This window comes from Octopus sinensis, linkage group LG14 (assembly GCF_006345805.1).
Source record: "Octopus sinensis linkage group LG14, ASM634580v1, whole genome shotgun sequence".
Taxonomy (NCBI): domain Eukaryota; kingdom Metazoa; phylum Mollusca; class Cephalopoda; order Octopoda; family Octopodidae; genus Octopus; species Octopus sinensis.
Window position 1 is genome coordinate 64,807,184 of NC_043010.1, and position 12,829 is coordinate 64,820,012.

General features: G+C 39.0%; 2 protein-coding genes across 2 annotated transcripts in view; both read right to left on the reverse strand.

Moving 5' to 3' along the window:
- Positions 1-12,829, reverse strand: part of LOC115219454 (multiple epidermal growth factor-like domains protein 6) — a 374,545-nt gene that overhangs the window by 86,897 nt on the left and 274,819 nt on the right. The window lies entirely within an intron of this gene.
- Positions 1-12,829, reverse strand: part of LOC115218886 (protein draper) — a 77,431-nt gene that overhangs the window by 29,424 nt on the left and 35,178 nt on the right. The window contains exons 6-7 of the mRNA XM_029788880.2: positions 8,187-8,333; positions 3,791-4,048 (exon numbers count right to left, since the gene is read on the reverse strand). Of these exons, the coding sequence (XP_029644740.2) occupies positions 3,791-4,048; positions 8,187-8,333 (405 nt within the window). The remainder of the gene's footprint in view (positions 1-3,790; positions 4,049-8,186; positions 8,334-12,829) is intronic.

Below are 12,829 nucleotides of genomic sequence, written 5' to 3' on the forward strand. Positions count from 1 at the left end.
ACAGAGCACCAGCAATAAATTTCAGCTCCGGGCACACTTTGAAACCAGAGAAATCGGATCACTGATCTCTGTTCTTCCTTGACACACACTGCCAACAGAGCGGCTGTGTTTTCTCTGTAACACAAAAAAGAAAACTGGAGCGAACGAGTCAAAAGCTCGGATATGTAATCACACAAGCGTGGAAAGCAGTGTGGTCACCCTAAAGAAAGTTTTGGCGATAGAGCGAACACTTTTTGACTTACTTTTGTATTTATGTGTGTGTGTGTGTGTGTGTGTGTGTGTGTGTGTGTGTGTGTGTGTGTGTATGTATGTGTGTATGAAATTACGAATTAAATGCGACTCTGATAATGTAAACATTATAGTTCGCACGGATATAGTTTATGTGTTATGTATAAACGCTCATTCGCAGCACGATATCATGTAGGGAGTTTTACCTGGGTGCTATCCGAAAGCAAATGTGTTTTAAGCAAAAGATATGCACTCGGGAGGTGATAAAGTCATTTACGTTTCGAGCCTACGCTGCACAACAGAAAGGAACACAGAAATAAGCAGAGAGAGAAAATTAAATCATAAAGATTTAGTGGCTAGCGATCAATCATGGCGAATGTGTGTGTGTGTGTATATATATATATATATATATATATATATATATATATATATATATATATATATATATATATATATATATATTGTTGTGCAAGATTTTTTATGTGAAGTCGTGTGTTTATTGGCTAAACTGGCAAAATGACCATTCCGAAATATAACAATATATATATAAAGTTAATCCAAACAAGAAAGCACAAAAAGAACACAACAACGCGAGGACGTGGAACAAATATAGTATTATTGGACGCTCAGGAAAGAAGGAAAGAAGGAGGGTTTAACGTTTCGAGCGGAGCTCTTCGTCGGAAACATAGGAGAACGTAAGATCCAGAGAAGGGAAGACAGAGGAAAAAAAATCGCCAACGTTACACACGATGTCACATTTTATATATATATATAGACATTTTATATATATATATAGACGAAGACAGTTGTGTAAAAAACAAACAGATGTATTGGTTTAACGTGAGAATGTCTTAAACGTTTCGGGCCTACGCTCTTCGACAGAATGGAACACAGAAATAAACAGGGAGAGAAAATAAAGAATATTTGGTAGCTAGCAATCTATCACGGCGAATTCCGGACAGCGGGGGACAAGAGTGGGGTGTGGGTTAGACTGAGTGTGGGGATAGGTGTGGGGTATGTGGGAGTGAGGTGAAACGGATGGAGTGGTAGTGGGATGGGTTGTATAGGGAAGGTGAAGTCGGATTGTGTAGGGGTGAAGTTGCGAGGGAGGGGTGCCTATGAAGGGAGAGGAAGGTGGGAGTGAAGGGAAGTATGTGTTAGAGCAAGAAAGAAGAGGTGGTTGGGAAAAAGTAGGAGTGAGAGGAAGAGAGGAGAGGGGAGGAGGTTTAGATGAAGAGGGGAGGAGAGTTGAGTCCATGAGGCGCAATGAGCAAAGAGAGAAGATTAATTGCTGTTCACGTCGAAGACGGGAGTCCGGATGGCCCCTGTGCAAGGACAATCCGAACACAAAGAGGTGTTGCAAAGAATGACCGGTAGAACGGAAATGGCACGAGACCACGTTATCATTTCCGAGTCAGATTTCTCGGAGGTGTTCCGCGAACCGGTCTGTGTAGCGGCGTCCCGTTTGACCGATGTATAGAGAAGGACAGAAAGAGCAGGAGATGCAGTAGATGGCGTTGCTAGAAGTGCAGGTGAAGGAGTCAGCGATATGATAGGGTCGGTGATGGGTGCCTCTGAGGAGGGTGGTGTTGGAGAGGTGAGGGCAAGTGTGGCAGCGTTGGCGGGAGCTGGGGAGCGAGCCGGGTTTGGAGGTTGCGTTAGGTAAGAAGCTGTGGACCAAGAGGTCACGTAGGTTGTGGGCGCGTTTGAAGGAGGGGAGGGGTCGGTTAGGGAAGATGTGATACGCGTGTTGATGTATGCTTTTATATATCAATGCATTAGATTCAACTGTTTCTGCTATAACACTTTATTAAAAACAACGTAATTTTAATAGAAAGAAAACAATCCATCATTTAATAACGATTCAGTCATAAAAACACAAACGCCATTCATTAAAATCCACTATGATCTAAATTCACGCAATGCACTGGCAATTAGAAGTGTTATAGATGGAAAGGAATTTTAATATTATTTACATTTGACGGATATTTGACCTCGTCTTGTTTGTTGTTAACGCAACATTTCGGCTGATATATTCTCCAGCCTTCATCAGGTGTCCTGAGGAAATTTCGAACCTGAGTTCTCATTCCTAAGGTATTTTCCTGAGGTTATTTTATTATTATAATCGAGCTCGGAATCTTGGGGTTAGTAACCTGCGCCCTTAACCACAACGCTATATGACCGTGGGCAATTATGGACTGAATATTAGGGCTTATAAATCTAATATTTTCCTATCTTTACTTAATACCGGTTCCCATATGCTATTCATATCTGCACTCGGTCTGCTTAGGAGGTTATTATATCCTAGCATATGTGCTGTTTCTTTTGGTTTTCGTATTTTCCAGTGCTGTTTTATGTCTATTATTTTAACTTCGTCCCGCAAGGGGAAGTGGTCTCCCTATTTTTCCATACATGATCAGCTATACGTGATCTGTCAATATCTCCTCGTGTCACAGTTTGCGATGTTCTTTTAGTTTAAGAGCACGGGCTACTATCCCAAATATTCGAAGTGACCTGAATATTAATAATAATAATAACAACAACAACAACAACAACAACAACAGCTACATCAGTAAAATACCCCGAATGAGAACCCCGAAACGTTGTGTTAACAACAAACAATATGCATACAAATATCCGTGAAATGTAAATAATGTAGGCGCAGGAGTGGCTGTGTGGTAAGTAGCTTGCCTACCAACCACATGGTTCCGAGTTCAGTCCCACTGCGTGGCATCTTGGGCAAATATCTTTTGCTATAGCCTCGAGCCGACCAATGCCTTGTGAGTGGATTTGGTAGACGGAAACTGAAAGAAGCCTGTCGTATATATGTATATATATGTATGTGTGTGTATATGTTTGTGTGTCTGTGCTTGTCCCTCTAGCATTGCTTGACAACCTATGCTGGTGTGTTTACGTCCCCGTCACCTAGCGGTTCGGCAAAAGAGACCGATAGAATAAGTACTGGGCTTACAAAGAATAAGTCCTTTCGACTAAATGCGGTGCTCCAGCATGGCCGCAATCAAATGACTGAAACAAGTAAAAGTGTATGGGTAAAAAAGAGTAATGTAAATAATGTACATAATTTCTCATCTCTCAAATATAAATCAGAAAAGAATTTTTGTTGCATGGATATTATCTCCTGAGTTCATAGCCACAATATTATTAAATCAATACAAGTTTCTACCAATCATAGGGTTTGTCTCTTATGTTCAAAGTAAAATGTAAACAAAAAATTATTTCCATTCTCAAAGAATCAGTAGTGGAGAGAAAACAGTTCAAATTTCACCAACTATTATAATGTTCTTTCAATTAACTGTATAATAATTATATACACTATTTGAACGCAAATGAACAAACGTAATTTGAACCGACAGGGCTTGTAACGTGCCGCTGGAACTGTTAAAAATAGCAACACTGACCTTCCCGTCAAACCATACATCACTGTCTTAAAAAAGACAGGATGGTCACAGTAAGAACCCCCTTGGTCATCGTCCTGCTTAATCAGGTCTAAATGAGACTAAGTAACAACAGTGACGGGAATAGCATTTTAAACAATACTTACGGTTTCCTTTTCGAGTGTATATTCTCAGTTGAGATATCTTGTATGGCTTATCAAACGTCACTTGCCAATATGGGTTTCTTTCCTTCTCAGTATGTGCACATGATTTATGTGTGACTCCAGGATCAAAATTGCCGTCAACCGCCTTGTCGGATGTCATGCCTTCATTCCTGTCAATACATGTTCCATTATAGAAAACACGTTTTCCTGACTCTCCATAAGTACTTGATTGATTTGTTTGTTTACCTTCAGCAATATTAACTGAAAAACATAGAAGCCTGAATTAATGATTAGTACAAAGTTTTTAGTTCAATATATTTTGAAAACGTATTTTCTGAGTGACATATTTCTATAGCCTCACTTTTCTGTACATTATAATAATAATATAGTATATACTTAAAATATACCACGTTTGTATCATCCAGATGGAAGATAGCTGTTATAAGACAAAAAATTGACATTTATAAACTAAATACTCATAAAAAATCAGGCAAGAATATCGAGAAAGTTAATATTATATCCCAAGGCTGAATTTTTAGCTCTAACTTATTTTATATTACATATTAGATAATTTTCTAAATTGTTAACGTAAAATAGTATCTGACAAAATTTAATAAATATAAAATTATATAGTACAATTTCCTCTCGAACAAAATACTCGCTAACCAAATCTTTCGACAGAATACTATTGGGTTGGTGCACAATTATTGCGGCATATTTTCAACAAATTTTATTCAAGAAAAGCAATAACAGTATTTAACAAAAACATTTTTAAATGACGGTGTGACCGTCTGCCAAGCAAATAAGAAGGAGCAATTGAAGTTGATGATGAATATGTTCCGGAATAATCATTTAAAGATGTTTTGTTACATGTAGTTGGTTTTGCTGAATAAAATTTGTTGAAAAAAAACCGCAATAATTATGCACCAACCCAATAGTATCTTAATTTAATCCACACAAATTAGACGTATGAGAAAAACATTAACATGACTATACAACAATATATTGTCCATCCCATAAATAATGCAGTTTTTTCAATTGCATAACTTAAAAGTCGGAGGGGGATGGGATAAACTGATTGTATCAACTTGATATAAAAGCAGGTAGTACTTTTTCGTTGTCTTTATTCTCGGCGCAAGTTTTGAGGAATTTGGTTTGCATTGCAGTTGTATTGTGCTTTAAATATTGTTGTACTGTTCGCTGAACACTTTGGTTTTTGCTGCTTTGTGGCGGTCTCGTTGTGCTTTCCCTCCTCATGGAGGAGGGTGGGCCGGGTAGAGGAGGGGAAGACATCAGATTTTCGGATGGCAGTTGCACTGAGGTGTCCGATCTGGGCGGTCGGGAATTCCATGAATGACTGGGAGGGAGAGAGGAGCAGGGCTGGATAGAAGCTTCGCGGAGGTGGCAAGGGTGTCGGGGTGCAATGTGGAAGGGAACGAGTGGAGGGAATGTTCAAGGGTGATAAGGGGGAGGGTTCTAATGTGGGGGCGGCGACCCCAATGGGTATTATCGTTGATGGGATGGAATATGCGGTGGTGTACAAGGTGGACTCGGTGGAAGCAGGAGGGATAAAAGGGGTAACGAAGAATCAGGTAGAGAAGGCACTGGGGGCGGTCTTGTAGGAAGTCAAATGTCTAACCGGAGGGAGTGGGTTTGGAGTGGTTGAGGGTCAATATGGGAATGCAACCGTGGTAGGTTTGAGTGCGGCAACAGTCTTAAGGGCTAATGAAGAGGTGATGTTGCCGATGTGTTGTGGAAGGCGTGCCGTGGGGGTCAGCATGGAGTGAGTCCCCCCAGACGTCGACGTGGCCTGGATGGCGACCGCTGTTTTGTTCGGCAGCGACGAGGAGATGGCGGTTCCCCGAGCTCCTGGGACGGAAGCAGGAGGCTGGAGGGGGCAGTCCCTAAACATGGTGATGCGTGTATCTAGGGAAGTAGTGGAAGTGTTGCCGGAAGCAGTAGCATTAGACGGTATGGTAATGGTGGTTAGAGTGGAGGGCAGGATTCCCACATGCTGCAAATGTGGCCAGAAAGGCCACATTAGAGCAAACTGCCCTCAACAGGACAGCGGGAGAGGGGAGGAACCAGCAGGAGAAGGAGGGCGAGTGGGTAACACCAGGCAGGAAAATGAAAAGAAAAAGGAGGAAACCAGGTAAAATAAATACAAAACCATATCAGACGACAGAAAAACTGGAGAGGAAAATAATGAAAATAAAAGGGGTTATTAGGGTGAATCTTTCAGAAGGATATGATAAGGATATAAGTTGTATTCTGATGGAAGAAGGTAAATATAGAACTCTGAAAGAAGCTTTTCCTTCAGATGTAAACTCACTGGGACCCGAAGTGAGTATTGAACCCAGCGCCCCAGTGGTGAAATATGAGGACATTAAAAAATGATTTAAAATGGTATTTTGATATTATCTCAAAGACCTGTTAAAAACGCTTTGTTTGAAATAATTGAAATCACGTAATCATCCCGGAGCGGGGCCGGGTTGACCGTTTCACCTTCATTATAAAATTTCCTTTTATTCATTTTTCATGTGTTAATTGCCCCCGCATGTATGTTTGTCCTCTGTATGTTGGTACCTTTTGGACAATAAAAAATCACTTTATTCTATGCACAAGTCTCTTGTTTGAACTTTTTGCCAGTGTTTCTTGTGTTAAATTTTGAAATGTTGCGGTGAGTTGCGGTTGTTTTTGCGGTTGTTTTTTCGAAAAACTGTTTATTGCTTCGTTGAAGCAGCTTGTTATCAATCGCCCCACTGCGAGGGAATTAATGTCATTGTTGAACAGTGAGGCTTTGAGTCAATTCTGTGGTTCGTAAGCCTTTTGTTGGATACACTCAATGTAAGAAGCTTAAGTGTACGTGGCCTGGGGTCAGACTGGAAGCAAGGTCGCTTCCTTAATGACCTCACGTCACATAGTTTGGATGTGATAGTGGCCACGGAAACCAGACTGTGTGGGATGCGGGCCATTTCTTCCCTCCAGAACGGCTACAAGCAATTTATTTTCACATGCCAACCAGGGTGAGGGAGAGACACTCTGCTCTTACGTAAATTGGAGCGAGATCACGAGCAGTGTGGCCCATCTGACCTCAACTAAGTCAAACCTTTACGAAGCCCAATTTTATTTAGTCCGCTGCCTCCCTTTCCACATATTTAAGTCGAAATCCAAAAATATGACGCTATTCTTTACGAGCGAGATTGCCCGCATGGTGACCGCTATTTCAACCACCAGCCTGGAGCAAAGTGTTTAATTCACAGAACTCCAAACATAGCACTCTTGCTACAACAGAAGCACAACTAAAACCCAAATGAAATCGTACCCCTAAAATCTACTGCTGTCCCCCACACGAGATATTTCTACAGCAATATTGTACGCTAATACATCTTCCCAGGATCTGACGTACAATCAAAACAACACTCCTAGCCAACATCACAAGCTTCATAAAGCCATATTCAGGGGCAGTACTACCAACACGTGATTTTCCCACAAGTAAAGAAATAAGAAACCACCCATCAGAAACAAGAATAAAATCAACAGACACAGCACAAACCTTTTCAACAACCCAGAAAACATCCTGTGGCAACAAAAACAAAACAAACAAACGACAAAACCGTCAATGTAACCACAGCTTTATCCACCAAATATTCCTTAACCAGACAAATTATTCTTTCTTATCCATCCGAAACCTGGCAAAAGAGATTCAGATAAATGACTGTCATACTGTCCCTTTGTCGTTACTCCCAGTCCATAAACTGGTCCCTCGTCGACATTAAAACATAAGTCCCTTTCGGGACCATTGAAAAAATGTAATCAAGCCACTACGCTAATCTTACCATTTTCGCTGAATGCACAAATCATCAGGTCATCCTTTAATGCGAAGAGATAAAAGATTTAACACTGGGCTACCGACCAATGAGGAATATCACTGTGACCCGTGCAGATCGCAACGGCAGAAGAAAGATAGGATTTGCCGTTTTGCTACATGACGCATTCGCTGCAGATGCGGATGTTTCATGCACCATACTGTGAATCAGCAGCTGCGTGTAAAAAAACCAATGCTTCTGTTATAATTATGGTCACCTCAACTGGCCCTGCTTTCATTAACAGCAGGCCAAGACACATAAAAGAAGAAAAAGATCTCATGGTATTCAGACATTCCCCGGATGAATATCCCGAACAAATTCCAGATAAATCAAGTACACCCGGATAAATCTCTGCCAACAATAACTCTTTACTCGCATGGGCTATGGTGCCCAAAACATGTCTGTAACATGAAGCATGATTAAATGTTTTATTAGTGCTGCTACTAAGTTAGTCATGGCCAGGGTTTATTCTGACCGAAAGTCATTTAAGTATCTAAGTACCCGCATACCCTGAACAAATATGTACTTACCGTATGTTCGCTTGTCACACTTCTCTCCATACCATCCATCTTCGCAGCCACCACGTTTACACTTTCCAGTAATTTGGTGACAATATTCCGCTCGAGAACAATGACATTCATTGATACAGTCTTTACCATACAATTGTGGTGGACATCCTAAATCGATAACATCGAAACAGTTTCTTTGTAAATGAGCATTAAAATAAAACAGTTATTGAAAAAACATTCAATCTTACAAGATCTCACATATAATCAACAAGAGATTCTATATTTCAAGAGTAACTCTTGATATAGAATCTCTTGATATAGAATCTCTTGATGTAGCTAACAAGAGATACTATATATCACATTTACAATCTTAAAATTGCAGAAATCCGCGCACATATAAGAAATCAAAAATTATGCGATTTCTGTATATGTAGAAGCTACATAAGCTACAGTTGAGACACTATCGTATCCAGAGTGTGTGCCGCCCAGGGCGGCCCTTCCGTTTACCTCCCCTGACTCGACAAAAGCACATATTGCTTATAGCAGACTCAACAGTGAATTCTCCTTTAAAAGTACCGCCATTGGTGGACCACCCCTACCGCCCATCAAACGTAGCTACGCTAATGAGTTAAGAACACTTTAAAGCATCATAGCCGAGAAGAGAGACTTAAAAGGATTATATCAAACAGAAATCAACAGTATGTTAACATTGCAGTTTTAAGTTACGGGCACACGGGGCAGTTGTGTAGAGGCCTCTTATTTCTAGGGGCCCAATTATGATGTATATATGCTATGTCTTCCTGTTAGTATGTATATATTGTAGGTACCAGTTCAATGACTTGCTCGTAGCGAGGACTACATTGCTACTAAAGTTTGCTATGGTCGTGTATATATGTATGGGTAATACATATATATATATATATATATATATATATATATATATATATATATATATATATATATAGTTACTCCAAACATGAACAAAGAGAAAACACAACAACGCGAGGACGTGAAACAGGTGTAGTGTTATTGGACGCCCAAGAAAGTAAAGAAGTAAGGAGGATTTAACGTTTCGAGCGGTCTTCTTCGTCAGAAACATAGAAAAAGGAAAGGTCCAAGGAAGGGAAGACGGAGAAAGAGAATCGCCAACGATACACACACGGTCACGTATTGAACTGACAGGAAGGGAATGGGTGAAGAAAAAGTGCAAGAGAAGAAGGTATGTGTGTGTATGTGCGTGCGCTCAGGTCTCTGTGTGTGCGTGTGTGTTTGTGTGTTTTTGTAATGATAGCACGTGCGTGTGTGTGTGTGTGTGTGTGTGTGGTTGTTGCTGTTTATCTATGTGTATGGTTGGGCATAATATCGTTAACGGTCATAGGAAGAATTTATAGTAGGAGTGACTCCTGTTGTGTGTCTACTTACACATGTGCGTAGAAATATATATATATAAATATATATATATATATATATATATATATATATATAATATATATATATAAATATATATATAAATATATATATATATATATAAATATATATATAAATATATATATATATATATATATATATATATATATATATATATATATATATATATTTACATATATATATTTCTACGCACATGTGTAAGTAGACACACAACAGGAGTCACTCCTACTATAAATTCTTCCTATGACCGTTAACGATATTATGCCCAACCATACACATAGATAAACAGCAACAACCACACACACAAACACACACACATATATATATATATATATATATATATATATGTGTGTGTATATATATATATATATATATATATGTGTGTGTGTGTGTGTGTGAAGTATATTTGCCATCTCAATATGGCTAACCACTAAGGGTGGATGTTACTTTAGCTTGTAGCCCCAGGAGAACATCTCCTCCAGCTGGCTATACACATACTTTCTGTGCCCTATCGGTATTTGCAAAGGGAGGTCATCCTTCCCTCGTCAACCTAAATGATACGTCCGGACTGCAGTTTCTGAGTATTGACCCGTCATCAGCGCACGACAACCACCGGTTTTTGATGGAAGGGAGTCCCAATGCAAATATTTATATTCTTTTTCCAGTAACTTTTCGTCACTGATCTTGAAAAAGTGTATACAAGCAATAATAAATCTCTGAACGAGGTATAGACAGTAACTGCACGACAATGTGAAGTATATTTGCCATCTCAATATGGCTAACCACTAGGGCTGATCTCCCTTTGCAAATACCGATAGGGCACAGAAAGTGTGTCTATAGCCAGCTGGAGGAGATGTTCTGGGGCTACAAGCTACAGTAACATGCACCCTTAGTGGTTAGCCATATTGAGATGGTAAATAAACAAATCGCAATATATTATCTAAGCATATTTTTGGTAAGTTTTCGTGACCTTAACGTTGGTCCAAATGATACTTTACTTTCAGAATGCTTTCCCATTGCGGTTCAGCTTCTAAATTATTACATCCTGAAAACGTCGAAGCACAGGATGCTATATCCATTGGCAAACCGTTTCTAACTCAAAAGCTATTGTCTCAGAGAGCACAGATTTTATTGGAGTTATTATAAGATTATTTACTCTCCGTGAGTTCTAAACATGTAAATCAATGAAATGGTCATTAAAGTTCTGGGCCACATCTCGTAAAATAAATCTAAAATTTATTAGATTCTTCCTCTCTCTACACTAAAACCCATATCTCTCTTTCGGCATTAAATTTCCGTCATATTTCTCTTGTCCGTTTCCCTAATCGACCTACCAACAAATACCGAATAATACTTCCTCTCGTCTAGTCTTAGTTTACACCCAAACATGTCTGTACAGTTAAGCTTGTACTGCGATTGCATTATCATTGATTCTGTCTCTGTATCAAAATATCGCTTTTCTATCTTTCGCCAAGGGCAACACCACTCAACGTTAAATAATAGAAGTTCAATAGTTATTGGTTAGACCTTCATCAATCATACCCTGATTTTCTTTGATCGAAAGATGCTTTATCAATCGATCGACTTCTGATGGAATTTATTTTTATCGAAACGACTTCTTTGTGAAACGTTATTTCACCGACATTCAAAACGATTTCCATATAAAAGTTTTGTAGATATCTTGTGCACTGATTTCATCTATGGGACAGTTTTTAACTCAGGATAATTACAAACATACAATGCATCCTACAAAGCACAATATTTTAAAATAAAAAGTAATTTTAAATAATATAAAATTAGAATTTTAATCGAAAGCTTTAATCTAAAGGAAAACTTTGAGGCACCTTCGAATATTATTATTTGTATGTGGCAAAATATTTTACATAGCTCCATATATATTCCATCACACAGACCAAATCCATGTTTTCAAACTGTGTGAAAGAATCAATAAAAAGTTTTTTGTCACTCAATTTTCTAACAAATTCTTCAAATTTAGATGCAGCATTTCAATGTACAAGTGCAAATAGTTGAAATAGTTTGGTAAGAAGGGCATGTTTTCTTGTAATAGTGTATCAACTTTGCTCTAACGCTATCCGAAATGAGAGAAACATACATCCAAATATCTTCTCTTCTTGTAAAATAATCTAAATCCATCCACATACGTAAAGAGCAATAAAAACACACGCATGTATTTGTCTTTAGAATATAAATAGACTCATTGATTGATTGATTGATTGACTGATTCATTGATGGCCCCTTTATAAAATTTGACGATGACCGAGCAGTAAGCATAATGAACAATTAAAGAACATAAAAAAAAGAAAGAAAGAAAATAGAAGATTCCTAAAGTTACGTTTGTTAATCTGTGGTCAATGGAGAGAATGATTTTAACTGCACGACACCTCGACAAAGGACGAAACCGTACATAGGATCACAGCAGCTTCCTCCAGTTATCACACATTCTGTGATTCTGGAACTCTGGAAGTGACAGCATTTCCTTGGTGCAAATATGTGACTCTCCCACCACTGCAATGCAATGGTGCCATCTACGGCTGCAAGTAATTTCAGCCATAAAGAATTAATAAGAAACAGGACTGGCTATACAACATTTCGACAACGACGCCGTCACGTAGTGTTTGGGTAAAAAGAAAAACACCTACATCTTCCACACGCCTGAAACTACCATCCCGACTGTAGTTCATAGTTGCTGAGGTATGGAAAACCCCCCTCAACTGAGTCACCATATCACGAAATATGCCCACTGTCAAGATAAAGTCAAGACAACGGAGTTTGTGTGCTTAAGGAGAGAATTATTAAAGTGGCTGAAGGGATCTCCAAACTTCGCATTAATATCCTAAAAATTTATTTCAGATGTTTGCCCTGCATTGTGGTTTCCATCCCAAGATGAAATTATGTTTCCATTTGTATCAGTTGCACCTCCTTGGCCAGCCACCGCCAGCAATGAAGCTGTCGAAATGAAGGCTATATAATCCTATCATACTTCATTTGAATGAACTGAAAACAAACCACTAAACATACACATACATTTAATGTGTGCAGATATACGCATTACCGATGTCCATTAACAACCCTGAATTCAGCTATCCATTAACAAGTCTTGTTTTTCACTCTGTAAGATATCCAGCGTCCTCTTCCTCACCAAACAAGCTTGGTGGGATTATCAGTTTAATCACCGACAACCCGACTGTGTAAAGAATTGCACTGTTACTTTTTCG